This window comes from Rhinatrema bivittatum, chromosome 13 (genome assembly GCF_901001135.1).
Source record: "Rhinatrema bivittatum chromosome 13, aRhiBiv1.1, whole genome shotgun sequence".
NCBI lineage: Eukaryota > Metazoa > Chordata > Amphibia > Gymnophiona > Rhinatrematidae > Rhinatrema > Rhinatrema bivittatum.
Genome location: NC_042627.1, coordinates 23,602,911 through 23,620,479, shown reverse-complemented (window position 1 = coordinate 23,620,479; position 17,569 = coordinate 23,602,911). Strand labels below are relative to the sequence as shown.

General features: G+C 46.7%; 1 protein-coding gene across 1 annotated transcript in view; it reads left to right on the top strand.

Moving 5' to 3' along the window:
• TERB2 (telomere repeat binding bouquet formation protein 2) overlaps positions 1-16,885 on the top strand; it is a 54,864-nt gene extending 37,979 nt beyond the window's left edge. Inside the window, exons 4-7 of the mRNA XM_029575353.1 lie at positions 2,223-2,284; positions 4,474-4,559; positions 15,206-15,294; positions 16,422-16,885. Coding sequence (XP_029431213.1) covers positions 2,223-2,284; positions 4,474-4,559; positions 15,206-15,294; positions 16,422-16,564 — 380 coding nt within the window. The 3' untranslated portion in view covers positions 16,565-16,885. The remainder of the gene's footprint in view (positions 1-2,222; positions 2,285-4,473; positions 4,560-15,205; positions 15,295-16,421) is intronic.
• Positions 16,886-17,569: the final 684 nt, after the last annotated feature.

Here is a 17,569-nt window from a genome sequence, read left to right as displayed (position 1 = left end):
AGCCTTGTCCCTGACGGCATGGATGTTGAAAGGTTAATCCTTCAGCCTCTTAACCTTTCTGAACCAGTTTCCCATGTCCTGATTGCTTCACGGAAGCCTTCCACGAGAAAATCGTATTCTTACAAATGGAACAGGTTTACGTCATGGTGCTCTTCTCAATCCCTTGACCCCTTTACCTGTCCAATCGCGAAGTTTCTGGACTCTCTCTGGCACTTGTCAGAGTCAGGTCTAAAAACTTCCTCCATCAGAATGCATGTCAGTGTGGTAACTGCCTTCCATAAAGGTGTTGGGGATGTTCCCATATCAGTACAACCCCTGGTAACATATTTTCTGAAAGGCTTGCTTCACCTCAAGCCTCCTCTGCATCCTCCGGCCCCTTCTTGGGACCTCAACCTAGTTTTGGGTCGGCTCATGAAACCACCATTCGAGCCTCTTCACTCCTGTGACCTTCGATATCTCACATGGAAAGTGATTTTCCTTTTGGCAATCACTTCAGCTCGCAGATTTAGTGAATTACAGGCCCTAGTTACCTACCCACCTTACACTAAACTTCTGCAGGACCGGGCAGTACTCCGCACTCACCCTAAATTCTTACCTAAGGTAGTTTTTGAGTTTCATCTCAATCAATCCATCATACTTCCTACCTTTTTTCCCAGACCCCATTCCAATCCAGGAGAGCAGGCTCTGCATACCCTTGACTGTAAACGGGCTCTAGCGTTCTACCTAGACCGTACAGCTGCCCACAGGAAAAGCACTCAATTGTTTCCATCCTATCAAATTGGGGTGGCCTGTGGGTAAGCAGACTCTCTCCTCCTGGTTAGCGGACTGCATAACCTTTTGCTATCAGCAAGCAGGCATTCCACTTCAAGACCGTGTTAAAGCACACTCTGTGAGGGCCATGGCGACTTCAGTAGCACACCTATAATCGGTGCCTCTTCCTGGAGTTCTCTCCATACCTTTACAGCCCACTATTGCTTAGACAAAGCCGGAAGACAAGATTCCATCTTCGGCCAATCTGTCTTGCGCAACCTATTTACAACGTGATGTACCAACACCCTTCCGCCTGCCCAGTGGGGTTCAGGATGCCCTCGGCCAAATTTCATCCCAGGCCTAGTGCCTTGCATGCCTGGGTACATTTGGTGCGTACTCGGACATCCTCAGCTCGGTACTCACCCATATGTGAGGACTACCATCCTGCTTGTCCTGTGAGAAAGCAAATGTTGCTTACCTGTAACAGGTGTTCTCACAGGACAGCAGGATGTTAGTCCTCACGAAACCCGCCCGCCGCCCCGCGGTGTTGGGTTCGTAATGTTTTCTTATTTTATTTTCGGCACTACCTGTAGCTTTTTTACAAGACTGAAGGGATCCCCTGCTGGCTGCAGGGTTAGTGCCATGCTGGGCATGCCCAGTAGGGGCCAGTCAAAGTTCTGGAAACTTTGACAGAAGTGTTCCGTGATTGGGCTCCATCCTGTGATGTCACCCATATGTGAGGACTAACATCCTGCTGTCCTGTGAGAACACCTGTTACAGGTAAGCAACATTTGCTTATTCTCGTGTGCTGATACAAAGACACATACTTTTGGCGCAGAAATACATGGTATTTTATAAAAAGTGCAAATTCTGCAACAGAATTTATAAAATACTTGAACTAATCTCAGCACGTTTACTTGTGCATGCAAATGCTGTAGCATGGATAGGTTTGAAAGTTAGGTTCCCTGAGGGCAATTTTCAAAAGATTTAACCATCTAATTTTGAGAATTAGCTGACTAAAAATCTGCTTGTTAAATTTTTCCCATGATCGACTAAACATGCCTTTCTAAATTTATAAGGCAGCCAAAGTTAGTAAGACGAAAAAGGGTTATCTTCAGAGGTGTTCCTGGGGGTGGGGGCTTATTACTTAGCCAGTTAGCATTGATGTTCAGTGCTAACTAGCTAAGTTTTGGTGAGAAACCCCAGCTGACCAGATAGCAATCTTTTATCTAGCTGGTCATTTTGATTGGTTAGATTTAGAAAAATTAACCAGTTAGATTTGGCTGAAAATTCATCTAAAGATAAATCAGTTAATTTTAACAGTTATCTTTCCTATTCAGCAGCTCTTTTAGAATTGACTATATAGATAAAGATATATTTCTGTTTTATGCATTGAAGAAATATATTTCCTGTGGTAAAAATCAGGGACAAATGCTCATAATTACATTTTCTTCCTTTTTTTGCCAACACAGAAATAAGAAGACAAATTGGTAGGTTTATTTGGGAGCAGGACAGTGATTTTCTGGTAGAAGAGGTAATTATGTTGTACCTGTTCTAGAATATGTGAACCACTTTTTCGGATTCTGATTCCAATGTTTCATGCAGTCATGTTTCTGACAATTAGTGGGCTATTCCAGGAATTAGAACCTTCTATATAGCCAATATGTGGTTTAGTAAAATTGGACCCAAAGAAGCTGATATTCAAAACGGCACTTAGTTGGAAAAGTACTACTTATCCGACTAAGTGGCGCCGCTGAATATGATTAGTGGGCACCAGTTAGCAAGATAAGTCACTTATCCAGCTAGCTATTTAGCTAGATAAATAGCTAGCTGGATAAGTGGCGGGGAATGGGCATAACAGGGAGGAGTTGAATTAGCTGGCTAACTCTGGTCAGGCCACAGAGCTGCCCTAAAGTTAGCCAGTAAACCTTATCTGGCTAACTGTAAGATAGCTGGGTATATTCAGTGGTGCTGCCTTGCCGGTGAATGTACACACTAATTGACCAGATAAGTTTATCTGGCTAGCGAGCAGAGCCACACAGTGGCTGAATATGGACCTCAAAGAATTTAGCCTTTTATATAAAATGGGAGGAAATAGTTGGAATAAATAGTTTCCATAATTTACAAGTTGTTATATTTATAAAGGGATTCTTATTTACATTGTAGAGTAATATAGAAACTGAGAGCAAATAAAGAAAGTTGGGGGCCATTCCATCTACCTATGTTCCCTAACTGCTGTAAGCGTGTGACTTACTTGATATTTGATTTACGTAGACAAGAGCAAGCCTGATGTACGAAGGAGTGATTCCCATTTTGGGGGAAATTTCAAACAGAGTGGTAGCAAAATACATCGGCAATTTTAATGTGCATAACTTTAATGCTAATTTTCAAAGAGAAACTACTCGTGATATTTCTCTTTCAAAATTAGCACATGCAAAGTATGCGTGCTTATAAATATTCATGTGCTGAGCACCTCATGTTTGTGCAGGCAACAGAAGAGGGCAAAATAATGCATGTACATTTAAAAATCAAATGTCCCTGACCTAAACACGCCCAAAGGAAGGCCTTTCTTTAATGTGACTGACATGCCCAGGTTAGATAACCTACACGTTTGAAGAGGCAATGTTCAATCCAGCCATTTTACCTCGATAAATACTCTTTAAAAATTGATCTTCTGAAGGCCTTATTTTTTAGCTGCCCACATTGATGCAAAATCCATGAGTATCTTTTACCGAAGGACTTTGCACTTCTTTTCAGAGTAAATTACATGCATGCTTTTTCTTTGAAAAGTACCTACAAGTACCCCCCATTTACACCTGATAATTTGTGCATTAGTTTCCCCCCCCCCAAGAAGAAAGACATGCATGCTTTTGAAAATTCAGAAGTGTGCTCAGGAATACAAATCCTCTCTAGAACCGCTCTTCTCAGTATGGATAAAGTTACGAGTGTAGTGGCACTTTGGGGTAGATTTTTAAAGAAGCGCGCACAGGGTACATTTGTGCGCACTACCCGGTGCGCACAAATGTACACCCGATTTTATAACATGCGCACGCTGCTGCACGCATGTTATAAAATCCGGGGTCGGCAAGCACAAGGGGTGCACACTTGTGCACCTTGCGCGCGCCGAGCCTTAGAGGAGCCCCGATGGCTTTCCCCGTTCCCTCCGAGGTCGCTCCGAAATCCAAAATCAGAGCAGCCTCGGAGGGAACTTTCCTTCTGCTCCCCCCCACCTTCCCCTATCTAACCCAACCCCCAGCCCTACCTAAATCCCCCCCCACCTTTGTTTCAGGAGTTACGGGCGTAACTTGCACGTGCCGGCCGGCTGCTGGCGCGCCATCCCCCGGCATGGCCTCTGTGCCGGAGGCCTCAGTCCCGTCCCCGGACTGGTGCCATGCCCATGGCCACGCCCATGTCCCCGCCCCTTCCTGCCCCTTTTTCAAAGGCCCGGGACATACGCGAGTCCCGGGGCTTGCGCGAGCTGCCGAGCCTATGCAAAATAGGCTCGGCGCGTGCAGGAGGGTTTTTAAAGGGTTACGCACGTATATTACACGCGTAACCCTTTGAAAATCTACCCCTTTGTGTGTAATTTTACCTGCACAAATGGAAGGCAGTTTTCAAAAAAGTCTCAAGTGCTTTACTCAAGGAAATGGCTTTGAAAATTATCTTCTTTGTGTCTATGGCAAAAATGTCCTTATTAAATTAGGCTCATTGTCTTTTCTGCAGCATAATAAAATGACACAAGGCAGAAGAAAGATCTGCAGAGAAGAGAATGATCAACTAGTGACAAGTGACAGCAGCCCAAGTTCAAGGTGAGGTAAAATATGTCCTGTAAATAGCTTCTTTAATCAAGGAAATCCAGATTATCTCTCATCTGTTTCCTCAAAATGGAGTGCAGATTTTCCATCAAAGAGCAGGCATGAATTTGCTGTTACACATGGGTGATGTTGTCTTGTGCCAACATGGACCCAGCTCTCACAGCTCAGTAAAAACTTTTTAATGAGCAAATGCTGGAGTCCCCGCATGCACTGCCTTGTGAGCTTCTCCATCTTTTTCATCTGAGCTGCTGCCCAGGCATGTTCCCAGACTCTGCAATTTTATTGGCCTAGTTTTTCTGCCTCATTGCATCATTTCTCTTTTCTAAGATGTTACCTCTGCAGTCTCTCAACAGAACTTTTCAGTTCTATAAATAAAAAGTATGAAATGGAGAAGTCTGGGGCCAAGAAAATCTTGGTCAGCAGCTTCAAGGCGTGTATCTGTGGGCACTGGATGTCCATCACAGATTAATTCAGTTTGCTATCACTGCCTGGAGCCAGATCATAACTGCCAACTACTTTAGTTGCAGTAATATGTCCATTAGGGCAGCAACGCCTCACTTGGAAAATGGAGGCCTTGCAGAATACACGATGGAGCCTCTCCTCGCCCCAGCGTGGCACAAAAACTGAATTGGGATGCTACTCCCATTGCAGGCAAGGCTTCCCCCATGGAGCCGGTTCCTTGATCTGTCTCAGATCAGGGATTGAGCATGGCAGATAGGAGTAAGGCGCTAGCTGTGGTACAGTGAAAAGGGTTTGAGATGCAAGGGATTCCCTCTGGAGCTGTATCCTTTGGTGCTCAAGAAGCCTGCACTTTCGGCATGGTCTGCCAGCAGGACAGGACCACATTGGCACAGGCGCATCCTCTTTCATGGCATGGAAGTTCCCCATGGCACCACGCCACCTCTTCTAGCTGGACCTGGCGCAGTTCAGGGCACTGTCCATTTCTTCAGCACAGAGCTCCTATATATTGTGACCTGCTAAGGTCCCATTCTTTTTGGAGTAGAGCAACTATGGCATAAAAGGAATTGTCTCCAGTGCTGTCTGTTAGTCATAGCACCGATCATCAGTAAATCTTGAATCTTGATGAATCTATTGCAATGTGACCCAGGTCGGCCATTGTAGTCCTAAATTTCTACTCAGCGCAGCTAGTGTTGGTGAGTTTTAGTAAAGAGCAGTTAGTATAGTTAGGTTTAAAAAAATTTGGACAAGTCCATAAATTGTTATTAACCCATAGAGTTAAAGGTGAATTTTAAAAGCCCAGCGCACACTAAAATCGCATGCCCACCAAATTCTAAAAGCCACCCAGATATGCGTGTATCTCCCGCTGTGCGCACATCTCAAAAGTTTTCAAAAAAGGGCCGGAGGCGTGGCATGGTCTGGGCAGAACATAGGCATTTTGGGGCATGGCTAAGAGATGTGCACATAAATACTTACGTGCCTGGGCGCGTGCCCAGATCCCCTGCCACATAAGTTTACTTCTGCTAGGCACGAGGTACAAGTTAAAAAATAAAAAGAAAGAGCCATTTTTCAGAGATTTAAAGGGTCTTGGGTAACTAGGGGGAGTGCAGACTATCAAACCAGGGGGTTTAGAGGTCCTAGCTGTTAACTGGGTGAACCGATGGACGAATTGGTGAAAATGGCAATGGTGTGGATGCATGCCCCTTTTACAATTCCCCAATTTATGTGGTAGAAGTGAGATTTACACACATAGGTGTGTACCTGCTTAAAATTGGGTGCACATATCTGTGCAGTCAAGCTATTTTATAACATGCATGCAAGTTATAAAATGGCCACATATCTGGGTGTGCGCCAACGCACATGCACTGGTTTGAAAGTTAACGTTCCTGGGAATAGCCACTATTTAGAACTGCTTGTAGCAGCATGGAATCTATTTACTGTTTGAGATCTTGACAGGTACTTGGGACTTGGATTGGCCACTATTGGAAACAGGATACTGGGCTTGATGTATCCTTGATCTTACCTAGTATGGCAATTCTTATGTTCGTATGGGTCTCCAAAGAAGATGTCTCTTCTCCAAATTCAGCGCAAATGGTCCCTTAAACAGTAAGAGTTTGTGAAGAATTTCTTCATCTCTTTTGACCCTGAGGACTGGAGAGAAAGTTTGGCACCTGTCTTCAAATCCCTACAAAGGTCCCTTGTTTCACCATAAATTTGGCTTTCTCGAGGAATCCTGTAATAAAATACATATCTTTGTATATCTTTGAGGATATAGAGGCTTTAAATGATAAGCTGCTGTTTTATTCCACTGGTACATATTGAAGCAAGTTCTCTATTAATAGGCGAGTCTCCATATTTCATAATTCACCAGTGATTATTGGGAATTTGATGACTGTCACCAAATTATAACATTCATTGTTTTTTTTAAGTCTCTTGCAAACTATTAGCTGTTATGATGTACTAGCAACTACTGACTGCTGCCAAAGAAAAAAGGCATAGTGTGTGGTTTTGAAGTTTGGATATGTGTATTTAAATATTGCAGTCACTTGAGGTCTTTTTTTGACCCTACTTGATTATCTGTGAAAAGGCTGTCACTTGCAGCAGAACTAATTTTTGGAAAGATTGGGTCTTTTTCACTCTATAAAAATTTCACTCTAAATTTTTCTGTTTTTCTCTGCTTGTTTTGATAAGACTAATAAGGATTTAGATAGCTGATGTGGTTTTTTACAGGGTTATTCCTGTGGAGCCCTAAAGGCTAGAGGATGGACATAAATAAAGCTTAACCGGCACGGAGCAGCAGTTACTACCCTTAACAGAAACGTGGGGGTAACCTTGGGAAGATTGCTGGGCAGACTGGATGGACCATTTTGGTCTTTTTCTGCCATCATTACTATGTTACTATAACTATTTGAACCAATAAATAAGATACAGCCTGCAAAGAATACAGTTTTCTCCTAGGACCAATATGGCTACTAGTATTCCTTTTCCCTTAAACGTCTGTCTCGTTTTTCTTAGTTCTGTCTATGTTCAAAACTCTGCATATACAATTTGAGTTAAATTTTCAAAAATGAGCAGTTTGACACCCAAGTGGGACTTTATGCTGATAAATTTAGTCTGTTACATGCAACTTTCCCTTTGTTGTTATGTGTTGTCAGTGGGACGCCTGGAGAGCTTTCCAGGAAAAGCCTTTTGTGTGAACTGCCACACCAGACCAGCTGCTTCTTGGTTTCAACTTTATTATTTTGTAATCCTGTAATAAAAGCACTAACATAAGTAGTATTTAACTTGGCAGTCTTGGCAGCAGAGAAACCAATGTGAAAGGACTTGTACTCCCACTAGATTATTGTTGTGGATAAATAGAGGACTTTTCTAGTACTGTTAATCTCCCTTACTTTTATGGATAGTAAGAACAGCTGAATGGGCCGGATTTTAAAACCTACCTGCGCAGGGTACATTTGTGCGCGCTACATGGCACGCACAAATGTGCACCCGATTTTATAACATGCACGGGCAGCCGTGCGCATGTTATAAAATCTGGAGTCGGCGCGCACAAGGGGGTGCACACTAGTGCACCTTGCATGCGCCAAGCCCTAGGGGAGCCCCGATGACTTTCCCCGTTCCCTCCGCCCCCCCCCCCCCCCCCCCCCCCCACCTTCCCCTCCCTTCCTTGTACATGCCGGATCAGTTCAGACTCCTGGGTTCATACATCCATACCAGCAGGCGGAGACAGAGAAAGTAAAACTGATACTGCTTTATATATCCTGATGCTCCCTGCAGTTCCTCAGTATTTGTCTGTCTCCTGCAGTGGACTGATGCTTGAACCCTGCAATTGGTCCAGTATTTATTTTGGGGTTTTTTATTTCTTGATTCTAGGTTGAGCCTGCCTCCCAGGGGGTCGGGGTTGCTCGGGAGCAGCCCTTACCCAGTTTAGTTGAGGAGGGTGGGGCTGGGGGTCAGTGACCCTTCAGTACGCCCACGCCCCAAGAAACTGTGACGTGCACATCCGGTGGTCCAGATCCCTCCCTGTCACGAGTTGGCTCCAAAATTGATTTTTTCCTCACTTTTCCCTCCTTTTTAATTACTTTGCTAAATTAAGCTGGACAGCTCCCTTATACGCCAGGAGGAAAATCTGTAGTGAGGCTGCTTTTAGAGCAGTAAAGTTCCTGTAAAAAAAAAAAAAAAAAAGCAGAGTTAGGAGCAGGAGCAGGTAGGATAGCTTGAATTGGCTCTCCCCCCCCTCCCCCAGCCCTCCTCCGGCATGCTTTAGGAGCTTTTTTCTCGGGGGGTTTTTTCCTTCAGTTTTTATTTTTGTTTTCCTGCTAGTCGGGCCGCCGGCGCTGTGATGGTTAGGGGGGTGGCCTGTTGGGCATGCGGGTCGACTCTGGCGCAGCGTGTATTTCGGGGGAGAGGGTCCCTCGGAGCTCCCTAGGCCGGCGAAACGACGGAGAGCTCTCCCTGCCTCTTCTCCGACAGCTCCGGGCTCGGCAGAAGCCACGAGGCATCCCAGCGCGGTAACCATGGGAACGGTGGCCATCTTGGATCCACAGCCTGTAGAGGAGACCCCTCCAGTGCTTTTCCCGGTGCTCCCGGGTCCTATAGAGGGACAGGGGGTACCAGTAGGACCCCAGAGGGGGGGAGCATTTTTGCCTCCAGCTGATAGTGGGCGGGCTCCAGTCCCTTTTTCGCCGGAGTTTGTGCTTTTGATGCACAAGGCTATTTTAGCACAGTACGAGGAGGCAGCCCCCTCCTCTGCTACCGGAGCCTGGACACCCCCCTAGCTCGGTTTCAGGTCAGGAGTGGCAGGGGGCGGCGCAGGGAGGAGCTGCACCTGCAAGAGAGGTGCGTGTGCCCATAGCGACTCCACAGGGGAATCCCGCCGGCCCAGGGACATCACTGCCCGGTGCTTGGGCAGCGGACCCGGATTCAGTAGAAACCAACCAGGATGATGATGTGGATTCGGGGCCGGCGGCAGAGGCGGATGACCCTAAGATTCTCAGGTTGTTCCGCAGGGACAAGCTTACGCCACTCCTTCCTCAGGTCTTGGAGGAGCTGGGGCTCCAGTCTCCACCTGACGAATCTCGCAAGGACGGTGCAGATCCAGTGTTGCGGAGCACAAGGCGTCCCTCCGCCGGGTTTCCGTACCATGAGTCCATTCAGACGGTGGTGGAGCAGGAATGGAATACTCCAGATGCGGGTTTGAGAGTCGGTAGGGCTATGGCTAAGCTTTATACTTTGACGGAACAGACCTTGGAGTTGTTTGCCCTGCCCAAGGTGGACGCCACGGTCTTCGCCGTTACGAAGAAGACAACTATCCCGGTTGCGGGGGCTATGGCTCTGAAGGACGTTCAGGATCGCAAGCTTGAGATTCAACTCAAAAGGATTTTTGAGGTCTCAGCTCTGAGTCTTTGCGCGGCTATTTGTTCCAGCCTCATGCAGAGAGCCTGCTTATGCTGGAGGAGCAGACTCTCAAGGATGCGCAAGTAGCTCAGTCGGATCGGCTGGAATCGGCAATTGCGTTTGTAGCAGATGCTTTGTACGATGTTGTCCGGTCATCCTCCTGTATTATGGGGGTCTACGGGGTCTACGGTGTCGGCACGCTGCCTACTCTGGCTCCATAACTGGTCTGCAGATGTTTCCTCTAAGTCCCAGTTAGCGTCCTTACCCTTTAAGGGTCGTCTCCTTTTTGGTGAGGAATTGGATCAGATTGTGAAGCAGTTGGCAGATACTAAGGTGCCTCACTTGCCAGAGGATAGGCCTAGGGGTTGGCGCAGTTTTCCCACGCGGCAGCATTTTCGGGATTCACGCAGGTTTCATTAGCCGCGCCCCACGGGGGCGAAGGCACAGAGGTCCTTCTCCCCTAGAGGTCAATCCTGGGGTCAGCCTTTCTGAGGGGGCCATAGACCCTTCAGAACCTCCAGCAATGCCGTTGTCTCCGGTCCCAAATCTGCTGAATGAAAGGAGGCCGGCCCACACCGCCGTTCCTTTTGTAGGAGATCGGCTAGCGTGGTTTTACGGAGAGTGGGCCAAGATCACACAGGATCAGTGGGTACTCGGTGTGATTAAAGACAGTTACGCCTTAGAATTTGCTCGGCCCGTCCGCGACCTGTTCCTAATCTCCCCCTGTGGCTCACTGCAGAAGTGCAGGGCAGTGTGGGAGACTCTGAGCAGGTTGCACCAGTTGGGGGCCGTGGTGCTGGTACCTCCGGAGGAACTCCGAACGGGGCGATATTCGATTTACTTTGTAGTCCCGGAGAAGGAGGGAACTTTTTGCTCCATTCTCGATTTGAAGCGTGTGAACGTGGCGTTGCAGTTCCCTCCGTTTTCGGATGGAGACGCAACGCTCGTTAATAGCGGCGGTGCACTCTCAGGAGTTTCTGGCGTCCCTAGATCTGACGGAAGCATATCTTCACATATCTATTTCCCGGGACCATCAACGTTACATGAGATTTATGGTATTGGGGCAGCACTTCCAGTTTCAGGTGCTTCCGTTTGGATTGGCCACGGCGCCTCAGGTCTTTACCAAAGTCATGGTAATCGTGGTGGCGACGTTACGTTGGCAGGGGATCCTGGTTCATCCCTACCTGGATGATTGGCTCATTCGGGCGAAGGTGGAAGCCAGTTGCTGTACAGCGGTGCAGATGGTACTTCGGACCTTGCATTCGTTAGGTTGGGTGGTGAATTTGGCGAAGAGCCATCTAATACCATCACAGACTCTGGAGTATCTAGGAGCATTCTTCGACACCAACCAAGGCAGAGTCTTTCTGACGAACGAGAGGGTCCGCAAGCTACAATCGTAGATTCGGCGGTTAGCACTGTTGAGAGTTCCCAGGGCTTGGGATGTGTTACAAGTCCTTGGATCCATGATGTCCACCTTGGAGCTGGTGCCGTGGGCTTTTGCTCATATGCACCCTCTTCAGAGTGCGCTTCTGGCCCAGTGGAGCCCGGTGTCGGCGAAGTATCATCAACCCATTTCCCTTCCTCCGGAGACCAAGGACAGTCTGTCGTGGTGGCTACACTCTCCCAACCTCCTGAGCGGGGTATCCTTGGAGGTTCCGGATTGGGTGGTCCTGACCACGGATGCAAGACTCTTGGGTTAGGGAGCGGTTTGTCAGAGTCAAGCAGCTCAGGGCTCCTGGTCGAGCGTAGAGGCATTTTGGTCTATCAATTGGTTGGAAGCCAGGGCAGTGCATTTGGCTTTGCTTGCTTTTCAGCCTTTACTCCAAGGGCGGTCAGTGCGAGTTCTCTCAGACAATACAACTGTAGCCTACATAAAAGGGTAAGGAGGCACCCGAAGACATGCTGTGTCGCTGGAAATTCAGGACTTGATCCGGTGGGCAGAGCAGCATTTAGTACAAATCTCGGTGTCTCATATTGCCAGGGTCGAGAATATGCAAGCCGATTATCTTAGTCGCACGCTTCTTGATCCGGGAGAATGGGAGTTGTCGGATGCAGCGATGCACCTCATTCGAGAGAAATGGGGCTGTCCGCGAGTCGACCTGATGGCGCCATATCTCAATGCAAAGGTTCCTCGGTTTTTCAGCAGACGCAGAGACTACAGGGCCAAGGGCATAGATACTCTGGTCCTTCCCTGGCCTTGGGGAGTTTTGCTGTATGTGTTTCCTCCTTGGCATCTAGTGGACAAGATCCTACGGCACATAGAGAGACACCCAGGGGAGGTGGTACTCGTGGCTCTGGAGTGGCCACGCCATCCTTGGTTCGCCGATCTGTTGAATCTAGCGGTCGACGGTCCCTTACGACTCAGTCATCTCCCCGGTCTACTACATTAGGGTCCCATATTTTCCGATCAGGCAGATCGCTTTTGTTTAGCGGCATGGCTTTTGAGAGAAGGCGTTTAAGGTCAAAAGGATACCCGGAGTGTTGCGACCGTCGCTGCCCGACGTCTCCACTCCACCCACCTTACCTCTTTTGCGATTCCCTCTTTCGTTGATGGACGTTTGGCTGCCGCGACGTCTGTTTGCTGTCCTTCTCCGGTGTCCCCGGTTCGGCTGGACGCTGCCCTCCGCCATGTTGTTCAGATGCCTAGGGGCGCGCACACGGGGCGGCTCCGACTCAAGTACCAGCTGTGGCGCAAATCTCAGGGATGTCCCCCTGTGATGACGTCATCAAGCCCGGATATTTAAGGTCTTTGTTTTTGCTAGCTATTCGAATTAGCAACGGTTTACCTAGCTTCCTCTATCAGGTATCGCTGCAGATGGGATTCGCTCTCTGCTACCTTGCTACTCTGCCTCCTTGGACTTTACCATTGGGGTACCCGCTCCTCGGGGGCCTCGCTCTCTCTTTTGCTGTTCAGGTCGCAGTCTGGAACCGATACTCGCTCCTCGAGGGCCCATGTTCCCAGACCTGCTACTGAATACCACTTCTGCCAGGAAGACACTGCTGCCTACAATACCAGTGAGTTACCATCTCTCTCTGAGCTAAACCCTGGAACCAGGTACTCGCTCCTCGAGGGCCTGCCTTCATTCCAGCTCCTGGGCTTCTTCTAAGAGACTATTGTGTGAGTGCTTTACCAACAAGGTTCCATTCCCTGAACTCTGCATATCCTGCTTACTCACTCTATTTAGTTCTCTCTACAGCACAGCCATTGTGGGATCGCTGTTCCAGAGCTTGAGGGACTACAGCCCAGCCGGGCTATTTCCAGCTCACTACTGCCACCTCTGGTGGTCCACAATTCAGTTTAATAAAAGAACTAAGTGTGTGTGTGTCTCCAAATCTGAGCCTGACTGGCAGCCCCTCTCGGGATCTTTACCCGTGGGCGTGGTCATCTGCCACCAGTCCAAGGATCCACCCACAAACTTTACAAATAATAACATGGAGTCCGTAATTACTATGCTTCTTCAATCTAGGCGGAAGTCCACTTCATTGGCGTACGTCCGTGTTTGGAAGGTTTTTGAATCCTGGTGTGTGGCGAAAGGGATTCAAGCCTTGCACGCTTCCGTGTCTCGTGTGTTATCCTTTTTACAGGATGGCTTGGTCAAGGGCCTTGCCTTTAACTCTCTTAGAGTTCATGTAGCGGCATTGACGTCTTTGAAGGGGAATCTGGATGGCTATCGCTTGTCCTCTCAACCGGATGTGGTCCATTTTATTCAAGGTGTTAAGAATTTACGTCTGCCGGTGAGGAGGCTTTGTCCTCCTTGGAACCTCAATCTCGTTCTTTGAGGTTTGTCTGAGGCCCCCTTTGAACCCATACGTAGGGCTACGCTAAAGGATGTGACTTTGAAAGTTGTTTTCTTGGTAGCCATTTGCTCTGCAAGGCGAATTTCAGAGTTACAGGCTCTGTCATGTTGTGATCCTTTTCTTAAGATATCGGATGGGGGGGTGTCCTTACGAACAGTTCCATCTTTTCTTCGAAAAGTGGTGTCTTCTTTTCATGTTAATCAGTTAGTTGAGCTGCCAGCTTTTTTGGACTTGTCTGATTCAGAACCAAATGCTCATGAGCTGCGACTATTGGACGTCCGTCGTGCATTACTCCAATATCTTAAGGTCACAAATGGTTTTCGTCGTTCTGACCATCTTTTCGTTTTGTGGAGCGGTCCAAAGAAGGGACTTCAAGCTTTCAAGACCACCATTGCCAGGTGGTTTAAGGAAGCTATTGGATCTGCTTACATTCTCAAAGGTAAGCCGGTACCGGAGGGCTTGAGGGCTCATTCCACTCGATCTCAGTCGGCCTCTTGGGCAGAGGCTCACTTGGTATCGCCACAAGAGATTTGTAGGGCAGCGACTTGGGAGTCGCTGCATACTTTTGCAAGACATTATCGACTGGATGTGGCTGATCGAGAGTCTCGGTCCATTGGCGAAAGCGTATTGCGCGCAGGACTCTCCAGGTCCCACCCTGTTTAGGAAGCTTTGGTACATCCCAGGAGTCTGGACTGATCCGGTACTTACAATGAAAAGAAAATTTGGTTCTTACCTGATAATTTTTGTTCCTGTAGTACCAAAGATCAGTCCAGAGTCCCGCCCAGGGTTTAAGGAGGATGGAGAGTCAGGCGCTTTACTGTTGTACATTACAGATCTCAGAAGTTGTTAAGTTCTCAAAGTTTATATTTCAATGGGTTTTTTTCTGATGGTTTGTTTGCGTTCAGTTTTGGTACAGATTAATACTGAGGAACTGAAATGGGCATCAGGATATATAAAGCAGTGTCAGTTTTACTTTCTCTGTCTCCGCTAGCTGGCACAGATGTATGAACCCAGGAGTCTGGACTGATCCTTGGTACTACAGGAACAAAAATTATCAAGTAAGGACTAAATTTTCTTTTCCCCTACCTAATCCGCTCCCCAGCCCTATCTAAACCCCCCCCCCCCAAACCTTTGTTTAATAAGTTGTGCCTGCCTCTGGGCAGGTGTAGATTGCGCGTGCCGGCGTGCGATCCCCCGGCACAGCCGCTGTGCCGAAGACCTCGGTCCCACCCCTGCCCCCGCCCCTTTCACAAAGCCCCGGGACATACACGCGTCCCGGGGCTTGCGCGCATCGCCGGGCCTATGCAAAATAGGCTCTGCATGTGCAGGAGGATTTACGCGCGTAACCCTTTCAAAAACAGGCCCAATATGTTTATTTTAGTGTTCATTTTCTCACTAGTAGACACTGGTGTTTTTTTCTTTTCTGCATTTTCCAAACAAAGCCAGAAATACCTACACATACTTTTCCATGTGTTTCTTGTTTATAGCAAAGAACTTCAGGGCTCAAGGTCAGCAGTTCTGAGTGAATTGACCTACTATCCTCTTCAGAATTACCCAGTGAACAACATGGTTACAGGTAAAAGAATGAACAGACATATAAAATGTTTGTCCACGTAACCTTGCCTACTGTATCTCATCCAGGTTGGTCAAAATAGACAAGGAACACTGCAGCCTCTGCTAACAGGACATTCAGCTAGTAATACAATCCTTTCTTTAAAAAAAATATCAATCATGTTGGAACAAGCATCGAGCTACCACTGCCGGTTCTCTTCCCCTAGAGAAATGGAAAGAGAATCAACTGCAGTCTTTAATGGGATAGCTGTGGCTTCATGTGTATCAGTGGAGAGGTATTTCTTTTACCTGAAATGCATAACAGGGAGGGTAATTTTGTAACAACCAGTATAGTGATAAAGTGCAGGCTTTACCAAGTATTTTCAAAGCAAACTTATATACATACGTTTGCTTTGAAAATCCTTGAATAATTTGACTATGTGCTCAAATTACTGTGCACAAAGTTACCCCTGCTCCAAGCATAGTGCAACTTTTCTCAGGCTAATTTATATGCATACTTTTTCAAATCACAAAGGCCCGGATTTTAAAAGGTTTATGGGCGTGACCAAGCCTTATGCGCGCCGGGCCAATTTTCAATGGCCCAGTCCCGTGCCAGTCCTAAATTGGAGCGGACTGGGAGGGAACTAAGGAAGGCCGCGGGCGTCGGCACGCACACGTTACAGTAATGTGCACCCCCTTGTGCGTGCCAACCCCCAATTTTATAACATGCACGCATCGGCGTGCACATGTTATAAAATCGTGCGTCCATGTCTGCACGCCGGGTAGCACGCGCACATGGACATGCGTGCGTACTTTTTAAAAATTTACCCCAAAGTATTTTATAAGTTGCAACTCTGCTGCCCCCTTCCCCACTCTCAGAACCAGATTACGCATGTACTTTTATGCACATTGGCCTCTGATGTTCAAAATGCTGCTTACACTGATAAAATAGCCAAGTAACTTTGAAAATCAAGCCCATTATAGATTCCTCCTTTAAGAATGCCCGCTATAGGAGGAATCTACTTATAACTCACTGCATTCCTTTCTTATTTACTGCTGATTATCAGAATCATCAGCAGGTAAGATCTTGAGATGGTTATTTTTTGAAAACCTTGAAGAGATGTTCATGTGTCATTTTTCCTCCCTTTGTAGGTTACTTATCAGTTGAAGGACTGAGGAAGTTCACAGGGCAGCTTCATGATTTTATTCCAGGTAGTGCAGGGTATTTAGTGTATCGTGTTCAGGATGAAACTAGTGTTTTCTCTGATGTGAGAAACAAGTTAAAAAGAAAATAAGTCTGTTAAATTTGTCTATGCTTAAATATGGACCTCCATGGTCTCCTAAATGTATTATTAAATTTGTCTTAAGTTGTTGTATTTCAGTGATAAAAATACATCCATTTTTTTATGATACCCAAAATATAGGATGTGGCATGTTAATCTTTTGCTACAGAAAAAATGTAGTGTCATGAGTAAAGAGTTAAAAACTTCGGATGAAAATTAGCAGCATTATCACAAGAATGATTTTTAGTAATGACAAAATATAAAAAAGTGAAATATGATTTTTTTTACTAGGAAGTATCTGTAGCTTTGTGAATTAGCATATATATTAAAGGAGAAGAGAAGAAACAATACTAATCTCTTTGTTTAACTTGGCCACTAGGCAATAGGAATAAAGCAAACAGCTTAATCTGTTGGCTGTTATCTTAAATTATTAGCAATTCTTTGCAAGTCTCTTGGCAAAATCTGTCATTTCCTGGTACATTCCAAGGGTCCATGATGAAACCTAATGTTGGCTTTTGACCTACTTGGAAACTTGTGCAGTATTTTGAAGCAATTACTGCAAAAAGCTAAGAGAGTAACTTTCAAACCAGCGTGCAACCAGATACGCGACCATTCTATAACATGCGTTCACATATGAATGGACATTATAAAATAATCTGGCCATGCACACATGTGCACCCAATTTTAAGTGGGCATGTGCCTAGGAGCACAAATCCGATTCTGCCGCATAAGTCAGAGTATTTTATAATGGGCACGCATCCATGCCATTGCCAGTTTCACCAGTTCGTCCACCTGTTCACCCAGTTAACAGCTAGGTCTTCCAAACCCTCCCCTCTAACTAATTTTTTGTTTTTACAATTTACACTTCCTCCATACCAGAAGTAAAATTATGTGGAAGTGGACCTGGGTGTGTGCTGGGGTGCGTAGATATTTATGCACACATCTGTTGGCCACACCCCGAAACACCCACACTCCACCCAGACCATACCCACATCATGGCCCTTTTTGAAATCTAGT